The 15,214-nt window shown below is 45.9% G+C and overlaps 1 protein-coding gene across 2 annotated transcripts; it reads right to left on the bottom strand.

The window, feature by feature from the left end:
- Positions 1–255: 255 nt before the first annotated feature.
- On the bottom strand, positions 256–15,008 carry rbl1 (retinoblastoma-like 1 (p107)). 2 transcript variants are annotated; one of them, XM_006639745.3, is made up of 22 exons: positions 14,367–14,998; positions 12,606–12,739; positions 12,136–12,336; positions 11,655–11,719; positions 11,424–11,552; positions 10,800–10,960; positions 10,208–10,272; positions 9,663–9,849; positions 9,064–9,230; positions 8,316–8,428; positions 7,978–8,081; positions 7,346–7,483; positions 6,853–7,017; positions 6,265–6,400; positions 5,781–6,047; positions 5,115–5,302; positions 4,844–5,020; positions 4,646–4,717; positions 4,127–4,220; positions 3,777–3,919; positions 3,082–3,246; positions 256–2,367 (listed from the first exon to the last, which is right to left on the bottom strand). In XM_006639745.3, the coding sequence occupies exons 1-22, from the start codon at positions 14,529–14,531 to the stop codon at positions 2,197–2,199; spliced, it is 3,207 nt and encodes a 1,068-aa protein (XP_006639808.2). In that variant the 5' UTR covers positions 14,532–14,998; the 3' UTR covers positions 256–2,196. The 2 variants fall into 2 exon arrangements, with proteins under 2 accessions (XP_006639808.2, XP_015220710.1); XM_015365224.2 differs by lacking the exons at positions 256–2,367; positions 3,082–3,246; positions 3,777–3,919; positions 4,127–4,220 and adding an exon at positions 4,329–4,481 and having other exon boundaries at positions 14,367–15,008.
- Between the last annotated feature and the right edge of the window lie 206 nt (positions 15,009–15,214).

Here is a 15,214-nt window from a genome sequence, read left to right as displayed (position 1 = left end):
CAAAAATTAATTTTCTAAGATATGTCCTCTGTACCCTAGAAAGAATTGATTAGATGCTGTTATTAGTTTGGGGGAAATGTTAGTTGGTCTGTTTGCCAGTTTGTAAAATTTCACTTTATGAATACATCCTGAATACACAAGTGAACAAATCTCACCTCTCCAGTATTAACCCCAGTTTATTTCTAATAATATGGACAGACCCATGAAGACAGACGAAGGATGTAAAATATATAAAATAAAAACATGAGAAGCAAGTTAAAATATAAAAAACTCTTAGTTTATTTTCATATGTACATTTCAAGGCACTGATAAACTGTACATGTTTTTTCCTCCTGGGGCATTTGAAATTTGAATAGTGTCAAGATTTGTCACTAGTCAGGTGCCACTTAAAGAAACAGTTAACTCTAACACTGTCACACTGGAAAAAACCAAGCAGCACTGCCATATAACAAACCATCGGTTGCACCACTCTGTCCGATGGGGGCTCAACCAAACATCTACTAACCTTCTTCAGAACTTCAATCTTTCAGCCACTGAGCTTTCACTTGGCTCACATTCAGCTGAAACATTAAAAGCCCAAAGAACACAATGACTGAACTGGTTAGAGGATATTCACAAGCTTGTGGGATTTTCCAAACAAAAACGCAGTATGAGCAGGGCTCAGAGCTTTTTTTTTTTGCATTTGTGCAAACTGGCCAACAGGCTCAACACCGTCTTGGATGCTGGATGAGCTACGTCACCAAGCCTTGCTCACAAGCTGGTCCAGCAAGATGGAGCACTGCGGCAATTAGTTAATTAACTGATGCAAGATACTGGTCATCAGTCGTCAGATCTCCTGAGCTTTGATTACACGTTGCTGAATCGAGGTTATCAAATTCAGAAAGCGTCTCTGGTTTCCAGGAGAAAGCTCAACACAGCTTTTATTAAAACTTCAGTGTGCAAAGGGGTGTCATTCAGTGCTGGTGCAGCAGATAAACTGTCAGGCTGTTGCTAGGATACACACTTGATGCCTCCAAGTTCATGCTCGATAGCTGTTTCACTGGAGAGTCTACACATTGTGCTCTTGAAGGTAACAAAGCATGCCATTTAGGTTATGTGCAATAATTTCCTTTTTATCAAAGCACGTTGTGTTTGTAATTTATGCAACATGAAATGTTAAATTAGTCAGGAATTATGGACAATTAAAAATGTTTTGCTTTTGAGACAAAAGTAATCCTACTTCAGAGGATGACAGTCCTTTTCAATTGCTGAATAGCCTTTTTTATATAACCAGAATTGGTCAAAATTGTAAGTTATGCCCTTTTAACTATTAGTTGTAGCAGCTTTTTCAGTAATAGGTTCTTCTGTTAAAAACAGTCAGCCCTTCAAATTGAAAATAAAACATCAAGGCACTGATTTCTGTTGGTCAAGTATTACAGCATCACTTAAAATCAGCCAGAAGAAAATATTACACACAACCAAGCTTCAGTAATTATACACTGAATGTAGTTCACAAAACTGACATTATTAGAAAGCCACCTTAAAACACATAAAAAGAATACATATATAGAAACGCTAAAAACGTAGAAGAAAATAGATTGGAGGAGTTGAGCACGTCTAAAGCATAGAGAAAATGAACCATCTGTTTAAAAAATACAATTGATAAAGAAGTGTAGATGCTACACATCTTAGTATAAAATGTTGCCACGTTATTATCAGCATAGGAAAGGTGATAATTTGGCAACTACCTAATGCAGACTGAGTTTTTCTTGGTCTTGGAAGCTTTCTGTTCCATATGGCTTTCACAGCCCTGGAGTAGCTCTCCATTCCAGCTAAGACATCCAGCACAGATAAGACAGATCAACACTCATCTTTCTTGGCTCAGGTGAGACTGGACATTTTATCTGGAATCTGTCGTAAGCAGAGAGAATATAGTGACTTTCAACTCATATTCAGAGAAGTGGTACACAAGCAGGATAACTATTTTCACCTAGTGTAAGTCTTCCCAAGGATATTTCCCAAGAAAAAGTCTGCGCCAAGCCTTGTCTGTTAATAAAGCTGCAGACTGCAGGCTGTGATGGCGAACAGAGAGTTCCCTGCATCACAAACAGGACTGGATTGGAGCTGGGATGTCTCCGAGCGAATAAGAAGAACCTCGCACTGTGGAAGTGCCAAGAGGATGGGTTCCTGGTGTGCGGAGTGAGGCGCTGGCAGGGGTCAGCGGTTGGCCCTCTCGCTGACCACGTCCTGCAGGCGCTTCAACAGGACATCTTCGTTCTCCTGGCACAGCCTCTTGGCGGGGGACTCCGAGTCGCTGTCCATGGTGAAGGCCCTCTTCCGGCTCATCCTCTCGCCCTGCTTGATCATGCTGTTGATGTCTCTCAGGTTCTGAGAGAAACATCAGAGAGACCTGGGTTAAAGTCAATCGCTGCCTTTTGCACAGATATCTGGCTAAACGGGTTACAAGGCACAAGGCTTCTTCTCATCTACAGACTGCCCCCAAGCACTGCAGGTCAAATACACCGACAATCAGACAAAAAATGGCTTTGAAAGCAAAAGTAAAGACCCAAGAAGACTGCAACACAATCTATCAACAACACAAGTAATAATACCAACACTTAATAGCACAAATTATTTTTCCCCTCCAAGAGATAACATGAAACAAGAAGAGTTTTAATTTGCTTCAGCTGGGGCTCAAGTCTTACAAACATTCATAACCCATTTGGAATGACAATACCTTAGAATCACATCGCTTTGCATATGTTTTGGAATAGTGGCACCTAAAAAATACTTCAGTCTATCTGCTTGTGTTGCAATTAATTCATTCTCCTCCGCTCAATTTAAAGGGCTTCCCTGTATCAAAAGGATCAAGAACAGGGTACCATTAATAATAGCGTTTCCTTCCGTGACTCGGAAATGGAAGAAATGGACAAACAGTAGTTCACAGCAACACTCTGGTCCGACAACTGAACTGTCGGATACAAAGACAAATCTACAAAGCCAAATGGCATGTTTCATTGATCTAACACACATTAGTGGAAAGGTGCAGAAAGAAATATCGGAGCCTCTGACAAGCCAGTGTCAGGAGGCGAACAGCGTTACCTTGGAGGGGCTGCCACTGAACCTGTACGTGATGGCGGAGGAAGGGGTGATGCAGGAGCCATTCTTGTGAGGGGAGACGTACACCGAGTGCCTCTGGGAGACGCGACGAGGAGACAGGGGCTGTGCTCTCACCGACGGGAATGGAGACAAGGGCGGGGCCTCTCCCTGCAGGAGAGGAAAACACGAAACTCGAAACCAGAGCCGCCTCCAGGAGCGCCCTCACGTGGCCGGCATCCTGTCTTCAAGCGCATTCGCTCTTCACTCACAACCAGGCGTTTATAGCCAAATCCCCACCTGCCACTTACTCATTCTGATAACAGGCTCTAAAAGATTCAAGGGAACCAAGACACTCAACCAATATGAATCCCTTTAGTTTGTCCTAATTAAGCTAAACATTGTCCAGTAGAAGTCATGTGTAATGTTTTGTGATGTATTCTGATGTACAGGAGCAATGCGTGTCCATAAGACATTTTCCCCAGGGGGACAATAATGTTTATCTTATCTAAACATTTAAACACGCTATTTATCTGGAAGTGGTCAAGTGAGGCTTGGTTTTGGTATGTATGTTCAATACAAAGAAAATGGCAATTTAAAAAGGCAGGAAAATTGAGAAGAGACCACGTATTTTATCTGAGTATTCGTTATGGTCTATTCTATAAAGTCACGATGTGCTAGAATAAACATGCATCCGGTACCCTGTGGTCAAGGCTTGATCTTGCGTATTTCTGGGCAAACTCTTTCATTCTCAGCACGTAGACGGTATTGTAGAACTGGATGAGGTCGCCTCTGTCCTCTGCCGGGCCTGCCCTGGAATCGCTGTCCCCTGCAGTGGCCGCCGCTGTCCCAGGAAGAAAGGCAGCTCAGAAAGCAGCAAAGAAACGAGAAACCCGAACAGACGCAAACCATAAACTAGCGTCAAAACGCTCTGCTACGACCCGAGATGTGTTCACACAGCGCACAGCTGTTGTGGTTATCAAACTCCGTCAGGCCGAGGATTACAGAGCTCGGAAAAGCAGCATTCAAACATTCCTGATAAAAGTCCTACCATCACGGGCCATGCTGGGAATATCGCTGTCCATGCTGTGCCTGTCTGGCGACATCGCTCTAGGCCGCTCCTTGAGAAGGACGCTTCTGTATACCTGAACAGAAAAGACGAGGGACAACAGTGTGTTAGCGGTCCTGCACTTGATGGACATCAGAAAGGATTCACTCGAGAGGAGGCCTTTCGACCCCCAGCTGACTGACCTACGTGCCTCTTCCAGTCACGTCTGGAAAGACAGCAGCTTTAACAACATGGCTGGATGCACGCATGACCCTCTGCAAGGGGGGTGCACCCCCTAAATAAACGCTCTTTAATTCTCCCGAATCCTCCAGTCCTTGCTTCAGGGCAGGGAAGTTATCTGCTGGAAGAATTTGGCAAGTACCATCCAGAATTTCACCTGTATGTACTAAAATAAAGCAAGTGTATTTTTTTTAAACAACACCCTAAACCCTAAACAGAATGATTCCTCAAGGTGCAGATATCAGGGTAAGTGCCTTGTGATGTTGAGGACGTATTACTTACATGACTGCTGGCTTGGGGTTGGCTGCGGTAGCACTTCATGATATCCTGAAAGGTGTGCTCTTCTTTGGTTACCTGCAAAAGAAACCGGCAGGTTTAAAATCCTTAAAAATAAATTAACAAGTAGGAAAGTGCAGTTTGGAAACTTTCAAGTACGGTGAAAGGCATAAAGTACTTTAATATTTGCATTAAAGACCTTACCTTCGAGACAATATAAACAGCACAGAGCAGAAGCTGGTCTAAGTGCCTGTCCTTCATCAGGTCACTGCAGTGCACCAGTGAGCACTCAAAACACGTCCAGATCTTCCTCCGCAGCTCTGCAGAAATGTCCAGTTTCAGGCAGAGGTCACGTAACCGCACACTGGCCAGGTGGTACACCTGGGAAGGGGGTAAAATTAAAATGAAAAAAGTCTGTTTTTATCAACACAACAAAAAGTTACACCCTATGCAATGAGGCCTGCTCCCAGCTCACCTTCCTAAAGAACAGCGCCAGGGAGCCAGTCCTCCGGGGTTTGCCAGCGTTGTTCTGGGGTTCTGGTGCGGACAGGCCCGGCCCAGAGCGGCTGGGGGAGGCAGGGAGCAGAGCCTGAGCTGTGAGGGGGCTGCTTTCTCCGGGCTGCACCTGTATAAACGTGATTCCACCCACCTCATTTGCCACACCTGGGAATACACGAGAGCACGAGATGTATGATGTAAGAGTTAAATCAGATTACTCTGACACAGAGGAGGGTTAATGAGCAAAATTCTAATGTGGGATCAGTTGAAATACAGCCGATTCAAACAAAACTGATTTTTTGGATGTCCCTGTTTGGATATATACAAATGCTTCAGATACCATGTATTGTATTAGCATGTAACTTTTATCTGAAGTACGATTCTGATTTTCTGCTTTTATACTCTCTGAACAAAAGTCTACCTATACAAATACACAGTAAATATTTAATATTAATCCACAAGGAGAAAGAAATTAGCCTTCGAGGTCCCATTCACAGATGGGTTTTGAGATTCCTAAATAAAACAATTGGAATAAAGCTTTACTGCATGAGAAATGGCAACTGGTAACGGAGAAAGACCACATCCTGCAAAAAAGCTGAAACGGCATGCGCTCACTCAACACTGGTGCAGGCTGGGTCCTCACCTTGCACAGGTATGGTGAGCTGCTGCCCGCTGGTGGTGGTGACCATCGCGGCCGCCATGGTTAACAGGGTGCGGGCGGGAGACAGAGGCGTGGCATCTCGAGGGGTGGAGGGGGTGGAGACGATCTTCAGCCCTCCCCCATGAGAGATGGAGATCTTCTTGAGTGGCGACTCAGGCAGATTATCGTCCCCGAACAGACGTCTCTTGGCACTGCCGGCAGTGGGGGAACTGTAGCGGTCGTGCAGAGAGATTGGGGAAGGGGGGACATCTGCAGAGAGGTCAGACAGGTGTAAGAACACTGCTCAAACCCCACAGGTGCGTATAGCACGTGGACCACTATTAACTTTTTAAGTACAAGACAGTTTCTGGCAATAACTGCGAGCTGATCAAGTATTCCTAAAAAACAGCTCCTTCTCAGTGTAAACCTCGAGACCCTAGACACCTTGAGGGCCGAGGGCCCTGAGCAGCACAGTGGAGGTGCTCACCTTTGCGCGCGCTCCCGCCCAGGCCTGTTCTCACCTCCCTCAGCCGCGGGTGAACGATGGGCGACAGCGCGACCAAGGGCAGGTGGGCGGGTCCACTGCTGCCACTGCCGGTCTCAAAATTGCTGGGAAAGGTTACCTGGAAAAAATGACAACTGTTGCATTGAGCACTGAAGTGCGTACGGCTGGGCTGACCAAAGAGCTCACTGTGCGCTTTAACTACTTCAATAGTTAACTACTACTGGCCTAGATAGCGCTTCCCTTAGTTTGCTTTCATCTTCTCAGACCTAAAGACCTTAATTCCAAACAAAAGTTGCAAAGAATTTCATGCACCCCTTCCTAAATCATTTGCCTTTAACGTAATGGACAAAACATGCATTGCTGAGATTAAGGCGCAGGCCAGGGGTATCCAAATAAATTCCTTGAGGGCTGCTGTGTCCTAGCTTTTTACAATTTTAGTCATTATTATGTCCCATAGGTAACAGTCACCACTACTTCTCGAGTCCTGAAGTCCGACAGAAACCAGCCCCATCGCTGGTGGGACGCCCCTGGGCCAGACACACCCTGCACTGTCACAGCAGCTTTCCTTACCTCCTCCACTGTGGGAACCTTGCTGTGGGCTGCCTCCAGCGCCTCCCACAGCGCCGAGCCGCTGCTCCAAGCACGGCACTCCAAGATCTGCTCCTCAATGTTGTTCAGGTGCTTGACCATATCCCTGGAGAGGCCTTCTTCTGACCGGATAAACACTTCTATCACCTGGCACAGAGTGTGAACAATGAGAACAAGACAGAGGCAGAGAGGGAGGAAAACAGGGACACGGGACTGGAAAATCAGGACGAGACTTACACAAACACACTGTACTCAAACCCCTCTTATGAAACAGAATGTCTACTGAATGAATTACAATTCTACTGCTTTTTTATGTTATTTAAAAATATTTTCCGAAAACTACATTTCCAAAAGAAAATGGAAAGAGACACCGACCTTCACACCTTCATCCGTCAGAAAAGGTTTAACGAACAGGCCTTCGGCTTTCACAAACACTCGGAAAAATGCAGGGAAAACCGCGCCCCCCCCCGCCTACCTTGTAGAAGTAGAAAGGCCGCAGATTGAGGATGTCGATGATCCAGGGGAAGGTCCGCTGAGAGCTGTAGGCAAACAGCACCACCTCCAGGCAGCAGGCCATCAGGGAGCGGTGGAAGATATCCTGCTCCAGCAGCACCTGAGACAGAGCAGAACTGCTGAGCAAGAGCGAGCAGCAGGAATGCACGGCGGTGACAGAATACCATTCGAAACATGCTCAGACACAGGGCTTTGGCTTTGAAAACAAATGTGCTCTAGTTCATTTGTATTTCGTTTTTTTTTATTAATTTGGTTACAAAGAGCCACCATGTGAGGAGCTCAATTCATTAAGGCTCCTCTTTTTTGGCCATAGAAGATTATGAAACAATAAACCTATAAAAGGTTTTCTGACTCATAATGGATCCCATTTATAATTATTTTTGTAAAACATTTTTTCCAACTGTCTTCAGCCACTTTGTATTACCAGAAATATATTAACTATGTTCTGGATACTAAATGGCAATCTGAACTCTAGCCACTAACATGAAAAACATAATTCCAGATACTTGAGAAAAGGCAAACTAAGAATTATGATGAAATATGTGTCATGTTACATGTTGCAACTAACAGCCTTTCAAGAGCTCATGAACTTACAGCCATGTCTTTGCCATGCAGCCTTCGTGTTTCCAGAACCATGACGTTTTCCAGTATTTTATAATAGAGAATTTCAGCAAGTTTTAATCGGTTATCTGCAAAATCTGAAAAAATACAGCAATTAACCTCATGCAATAGCTACTACAAATGTTAAAATGACAATATCAGAACTTTTTTCTGATCAAAGAAAATGTCTTTAGAAAAAGCATTCATATAGAAAAAAATCTTTCAACTAACAACACAGACGTTGTAAAGCAATAATGATGACTTTTATAAGCTTCTGATAAGCATGTTCTTGAGATATGGTTTCCTGCAGCTGTAAATGAAGGTTCTCTCACCCATGTGAGATGCAGCATGATCCTCAGTGACTCGAGTGTAGTGCTGACGGAACAACTCTCCCAGAGTCTTCACCCGGTTTAAAATTGTTTCTGTGGGGTCTCGGGAGCAAGACCTTTAGCAGTGGGAAACAAGAATTGCAATTAATCAAACAACACTACTAAAAAAGATGCCAATCACATAACACTACAAAAAAAACAAGATTTAATACCACTGACTGAGAAACTGATAATGCCAAACCCATCCATTAAAGGCCGGGGACAAAAATACCCCAGATGTTTTGAGATTAAGAAGTGGTCAACAGAATTTGGTCTAGTTAAATCAGCTTCACCGATGAGCCCAAAATAGAAAACAAAGTAGGGGCTATAAAAGGAACTCAAGAACACTTAAATATTTCAGAAAAGATTTCGCTGATGTTGAAATCATTTAATCTTCTAAACACTGTGGGGAAGCAATTTATAGGGCAAACAATGTATATCATATTGACAGATGCAGAATTAATCAGTGCGCTAGTAGGATCTCATTCACAATATTGTGCATAACTTTATTGGCCAGGCAGTCAAAATGACCTCCCTCTCTTCTTGTACTTCATAAACAATAAATAAATTCAAAAGACAATGTCTAGAACACTCAGGTTAATTATTTTTAGCTCTCCCCCGCTGCTCTAACATCTCCAGTAGTGTTAACACACAGGACAGCAGAGGACACTGGGTCCCAGCAGAGCTCTGCGGCTGGGCCTGCCGTGCTCACCGGAAGATCTGCAGCAGCTGCTCGCTGGGGGCGTTCCTGAGCCCCGTCACCATGCCCTGCAAGCGACTGACGCTCTGCGTTGCTGAGGAAACGGGGGTCACGATGGCCTCTTTCTCCTTCAGGTATCGCCGGCCGGTCAAGGGTGTGGAGGGTGCAAAGGACCGTGCCTGTGGAGAAGTAGTCACCGGGCCTCAGCTGCATTCCTTTTTAGCTGTTCTCCAAGCGGTTTGCATGCAGCCTCACTCTCGATACAACAAAAGCCAGCATGAACATCACAGGTGCACATCTCTGACTCATAAAGCAGAGTCTCATCCCAGTTGAATTCTATTACTTAACCTCAAGGCATGAGCAGAAACCGATATAATGAGATGTCAATATTAGAGCCTTGTGATGGGTAAGGGAGATTTTAGATTAGGGACTCTTAACAAGAAGTCCTAGTCCTTTCCCAGATACGGATTCAAATACATTTTCAAAACACTAGTCAGCGATTAGAAGGTCTCCCTTTGAAGATCAGACATGAATACCATCTTAAAAAACATTTGTAGACCATCTGCAGTAGCCTGTGAACCCATGGCTGCTGGCCAATGAGGAGCTGGTACCTTGTCGAAATGCTGCTGAAGGTTGCACTCCACCTGCATACGAGCGGACAGCCGGCCCTCAGGGGGCTCCACAGACACCTTGCGGGGCGTCCCGATCTCCTCATCGGCGTCCGCCCCCAGGAAGACCCTCTCGTCGAAATCCCCCACTGTCAGCACATACTCCTCATACTCCCTGTTGACTGCCTTGCTGTTGTGACAGAAACAGGGATTCAGAATTTTTCTCAGCATTCACCAGGGACACAGAAAAGAGCCAACACAAAACCTAAACAATATGGACAACCTTCAAATTTGTTAAAAGACTGTAGCTTAATTACAGAACAGATCTTGATCAACTATATTTAACTGCGATAAGAACTGCTCGACTGCAAATGCTTGCAATTTAAAAAAAAAGGAACTAACCCTTCCCAAACTTGCTTTAAATTAAAAAAATAAAACTTAAATATAATTACTTGCAAATAAAGTTCTGTTCAAGATGAGCATAATGATGCCAGAGCTGCTGTTAACCACTACAGCAGTTGCTAGTTGCTGACAGGCATCCGACTTACTTATTGTCAATGAAGTTGGTAGTGTCAAGCAGTTCAGTCAGGGTCACTTGGTTTCCTCTCAAGATCTTAAAAAAAAGAACAAGCAATATAACTATCAATACATGCCAGTACTGTACCTTATTAAGATTAAACTTACAATTATATCCACTAGCTAAAAAATACATTTTTAAAATGCTAAAATACACTATACATCAAAAGAAACCTTTTTACTTCCAACTATATAAATTTCACAAAGAATGTTTGCAGGTTCTTGGTCACTGCAGTAAATCAATTGGTTGTTAAAGAACATTTGTTGTCAACTGTGAATGTGACAGGCCAGTAGCAAATAGTTGCCACTATTTGAAGCAAGTCAAGCTCTACATCTGAGACTTGTGCTTTGCTGTCCTGTTCCTCTCGCAGAGCCTGGACAAGCAGGTGCCTGTTCACAGGTCTCTGAGCCCCAGATGCTTTGTCCCAGGTCATCCTACAAATGTTCAGTGGGGCTCAAATCCAACTGTCACGTTCTCATCTTGCAAGAAAGCTAAAACCTGGGGAAAAGTTGATCAAAATCCAGGACAGACAGTAAAGGTCCAATGTATGAAAAAGATGTTACCTGTCTCTCAAAGAGTTTATTAATGTAAGGCTTGAAGTAATGCTCTTTGATTCCCTTAGCCTCCACCACCAGTCCATCGTGGAGCTCACAAAGCTTGTCGATGACACAGAGGGGCTCCTCAGGGGCACTATAATCGGGGCTGTGGTAGTCTTTGGGCAAACCTGCAAAACAAAGAGTCGACACTTAAACAACGAGAGGAACATTGTGCATCCCAAAAAGTGTCCATTTGTAACTGCATGCTGAACTACTGTCTGGATGACTTAGCTTCAGTGTAACAGGTTAATCAATGAGAAATATAAATGAATTAAAAAGTACTACTACAGCCAAAATGAATTAAACAGTAAGAGTTCAGTTACCCAAATGAATTCAAGAGAATGCACAACAAAAAACATTTACGTGAAATAGAGTAAGATTCTTTAGAGAGATTAAATTTTCACTGGAGTAGGTCGTAGGAGCTTTCAAAACCCCTCCAGTGCAGAACTCTTGAGACAACCAGTTTCTTAATTAATAATTATTAGTATCAAAAGAACCAGTAAGATTTAAGTGTATAAAACACTGCAGTGGAGAGCGTGAAGGCTGTATATTCAGACAAGACCCCAATACGCAACAGGCCCGGCCCGTTACCTTTAAAGAGAGGGTTGATCAGATCCTTCCTGTTTGGGCACAGCAGTGCATTCCCAAACACCAAGTCCAGGCAACAGAGCAGGAGGTGGTACGAATTCACCAGGTCGTCCCCGATCATGCGGAAATTCCCTGAGAACAACAACAGGTAAATTGGCGAAGTTCAAACGTTACTGCTGTTATATACATAAATGTAAATCAGATATGCATGCTGAAAATTGATAAAAACATTACCTTTTGTGTACACAAAGAGCGTCCAGCAAAACTTAAAAACATCACTGACGTGGCAGGGAAGGCGCCTGACGGAAGAAAAAAACATTTAGGTTTTATATTGTTCCTTAAATAAATAAAGTAGTAAGTAAGGCGACTGAGACAGAGGCAGAGGCAGACTCTGTGGCTGCGTCAAGGAGCCTAAAACAATGCCAGTGAATAGTCAGGCTGTCAGGGGGAGCAGCATCACTGAACAATTCTAACTGCCTCACAGGCAGCATGGGACTCACAGAGGCTTCTCTACCCTTGAGAGTGCCCCCTGGTTCTGGTAAAAGACCTGTAGCAGCCCTGATAGTGACTTCATTAACAACATCAGTCCCACCTTGGTGGAGTATTAGAAGAGAGGAACTGGCCATTCTGAAGTAAACAGCAACACTACCCCACGCTCCAGCTGCTGCAGGGATGGCGGCTCCAAGGCCGCGCGGGGACAGAGAGGGGGTCGTACCTGTGCTTCCTGCTTCGGGCCGGCCGAGGCGGCTCCCCCTGAGGATCCTGAAACATGTCCACAAATATTGGCTCGAACTTCTTGAAGATCACGGTCGAGACCTCGAAGTTTCTCTCCAGGCGTGCTATCCTCTCCCGGAACTCCCGGGACAAACTGGACATGTCCGCCCACTTCTTCATCTTACTGAAGAACTGTATTAAGCTGGGGTCCGGGCGAGAGACAAGAAACGGGGAGACAGAAAACAGAGCAGGTTATGTCGGGGAATTCAACTGCAGAGACACATGTTAGAACAGCTTTTCTAGACCACATGAATAAAAAAACAAACATTCTTAGTTGGTCTTTTCTGAGAGGGAGTCTTTATTATCCCCGAGGGGGCAATTTGTTTTACAGCAGCAGTGCTGGCGTTCAGATGGGCGGAAAAGGGTAACGGTTAAGGTTAATCCGGTGACCTGGGGAGAGTGGGGGCTCACCTGAGCTTGGAGGACCTCAGGATCCTGGTCAGGGAGACACAGTTGCCCTCCATGACCCCCTTGCCCACTGTGGGGGTCCAGCCCTTCCTGCAGGCGGCGTAGAGAGAGCAGGCGAGCCAGTGTGCCACTTCACCCTGCAGGATGAGCAGAATATTATTATATTATCTTATTTCCCATAAATACAATAGGATTCTTATCCACACTATTCTCTCAGGACATTCGCAGCACAGCAGATACCACACAATGTACACAATACATTACAAAACATAGTGACAGAATGTACAGACAATAAACAAAACAATAAATACATGGTATAACCTAATAACAACAATCCTTAGGACGAGCATCACAGACCAGAACCTCCAGAGCAGCTACACACAGGATAAACAGGAAACCCCCCTCTCCCCCGTCACAGAGCTCCTGGATTTGTCTTTCCTTCCATGCGTGAATGGGTGTGGGCTTCATATCACAGATGGGAGGGTACAGCCATCGTCAGCTTGCGTTTCAAGAATGTCTATTCCAGCCTGGTCAGATTTTTCTTTGGGGGGAGGGAGACTGCTCCGAGTTTAAAAAGATGCTGAACACCTACCGACTCCCCAACAAGCATCACTGTTACCAAGAAGAAATACGAGTAGCTGGCTGCATCAGCATGCGCAGGCGGAGCAGTGGCTCTGTGGCTCAGGATCTGCGCCTGTGGCTGGAGAGCTGCCGGTTGAAATCCCGTGGCCGGCAGAGGAATCCTACTCCGTTGGGCCCCTGAGCAAGGTCCTTAACCCCAGCTGCACCAGGGCGCTGTACAATGGCTGACCCTGCGCTCTGACCCCAAGCTTCTCTCCCTGTCCGTGTGTCTCATGGAGAGCAACTTGGTGTATGCGAAAAGACAAATTTATTCCAGGCTAAAATGTATTTCTTATGAAGAAATTGTGTATGGCTAATGAGGTGATCTCCTATCTTCTCCTAGGCTGCAAAGGAACAGGTAAAGGTTTATTCCCTGCTGAAAAAGAGGTGCCCCATGAAGGAGGCTCCGCAGAGAAAACGCTGCTTTCCTTTTCAGCCTGGAAATCACCTTTACCTGCGCCTCTGAGATAATAAATACTTCGCGCTTCGAGACCTCGAACTGAAAATGCGCACAGCCTGCCACTACGAACACAAGCAAGAGCAACACACAACACACAACAACACACGCCGTCCCCCCCCTGCGCCGCGCCGGCCAATGGCGCCCCGGCAGCCCCGTGTCTCCCACACACGCCCCTCGCTTCCCTTTAAAGCCCCGACCAGCCCCTGTCCTCGGTTCGGAAATCACATCGGAACTCCGACATGTTCCCCCTGACGCTGCCGGCACACAACAGACCGGGCTGGGCCAGCGATGTCAGCCGGGACCCCCACGTAAACAAACACAGAGTCGCCGGGCGGGCACAGTCCTGCTCCTCCGCTGCGCACAGGAGAGGCGGAAGACAGGGGGGTGCGGGGAAACAGACCCGTTTCGGGGGGACAGACGGGGGTGTGTTGTTTACAGACTGCGCGACCCTGGCGGTGCAGCTCAGCTGCCGAAGTTCATTCCGCCGGCTGCGCGCTAACAACGACCTCCGGGGGGAGGGGGGCGAGAGAGACACCAAAACACAAAACGACAATAAGACAGACAAACACACACACACACGGACACTGCCGAAGAGAGCTTCCCGGGCGCTTACTGCGTTTGGAATTAAAAAAATAAAACCCGTAAAGACGTCGCAGCGGCGGCGCATCCTGGGTCTGCCTCACCTCCAGGGTGTATGTGTCCCAGATGGCCGTGAAACTCTGGAGGGCTTCCTTGCCCGTCTGCTCGTCCATGTTCAGCTCCTGGCACAGCGCCTCCAGGGTCCGCCGGACGTGGCCCTCGTCCACTTTCCGGGGCTCGGACCCGGCCTCCGTGCCGACTTCGGGCATTTCTCCGCCGCCGGGTCTATTCGCCGAAAGCGCAGCCTGTTTACCTCAGCGCAGCCCCCCGCTCCGTCCCTCCGGCTCCAGGACCGCTATCCCACAATGCCGCGCGGCCCCAGTGGCGCGAAAATCCACCCCGTCCTCCACCGCCGCCGCTCAAACATGGCGGCCCCAGGATACACACTGTAGTCTACCGAAGTTTCTGTCTTTGTCTCTAATGTGGTGCTGTATCGGTCCTCCGTTAGATTAACAGTTTGGATAAAGGTATAGAGAAGTCGGTCAACTCTGAATTTGGTAATTAGGTTATTCCAATGTTTTAAAAGATTATTTTTGAACGATTTAAATCATTCATACCCGTAACCATATCATTATTTAACACTTGACTTCCATGCAAATATGTATTTTGTTGTTCCTGTCGGTTTTTTCTTCTGTACGTCAGTACACCAACACTGCTGCTGTAAAACAACTTGCCCCTTCCCCCGGGGATAATAAAGACTCAATTGTAAATGAGAGTATCTTATGGTGAGAACTGTGGTATTGACAGTGACAAATACTAAGACCCATGCTGTTGAATGTAACACCCTAGCTCCTCAAAGAATAGAGCTAAATGACACCCAATGACATCAAACTGCCAGTCAAACGAGGTGAATGCACTAGATAGTCTCCCCTCATTAAGATTTCTTGTGTCC

This window comes from Lepisosteus oculatus, chromosome 16, assembly GCF_040954835.1.
Source record: "Lepisosteus oculatus isolate fLepOcu1 chromosome 16, fLepOcu1.hap2, whole genome shotgun sequence".
NCBI lineage: Eukaryota > Metazoa > Chordata > Actinopteri > Semionotiformes > Lepisosteidae > Lepisosteus > Lepisosteus oculatus.
The sequence above is the reverse complement of the archived record's forward strand: the minus strand, read 5'-3'. Positions and strand labels throughout refer to the sequence as shown.

Excerpts from the sequence above, each read along its gene's own strand:
- rbl1 (XM_006639745.3), bottom strand. The coding sequence starts at position 14,531 with ATGCCCGAAGTCGGCACGGAGGCCGGGTCCGAGCCCCGGAAAGTGGAC. Across the intron at positions 7,484-7,977 it reads TGCATGGCAAAGACATGGCT|GTGCTGCTGGAGCAGGATAT; the intron begins GTAAGTTCATGA and ends GCTCTGTCTCAG. Across the intron at positions 4,718-4,843 it reads CTGTTTATATTGTCTCGAAG|GTAACCAAAGAAGAGCACAC; the intron begins GTAAGGTCTTTA and ends TTTCTTTTGCAG.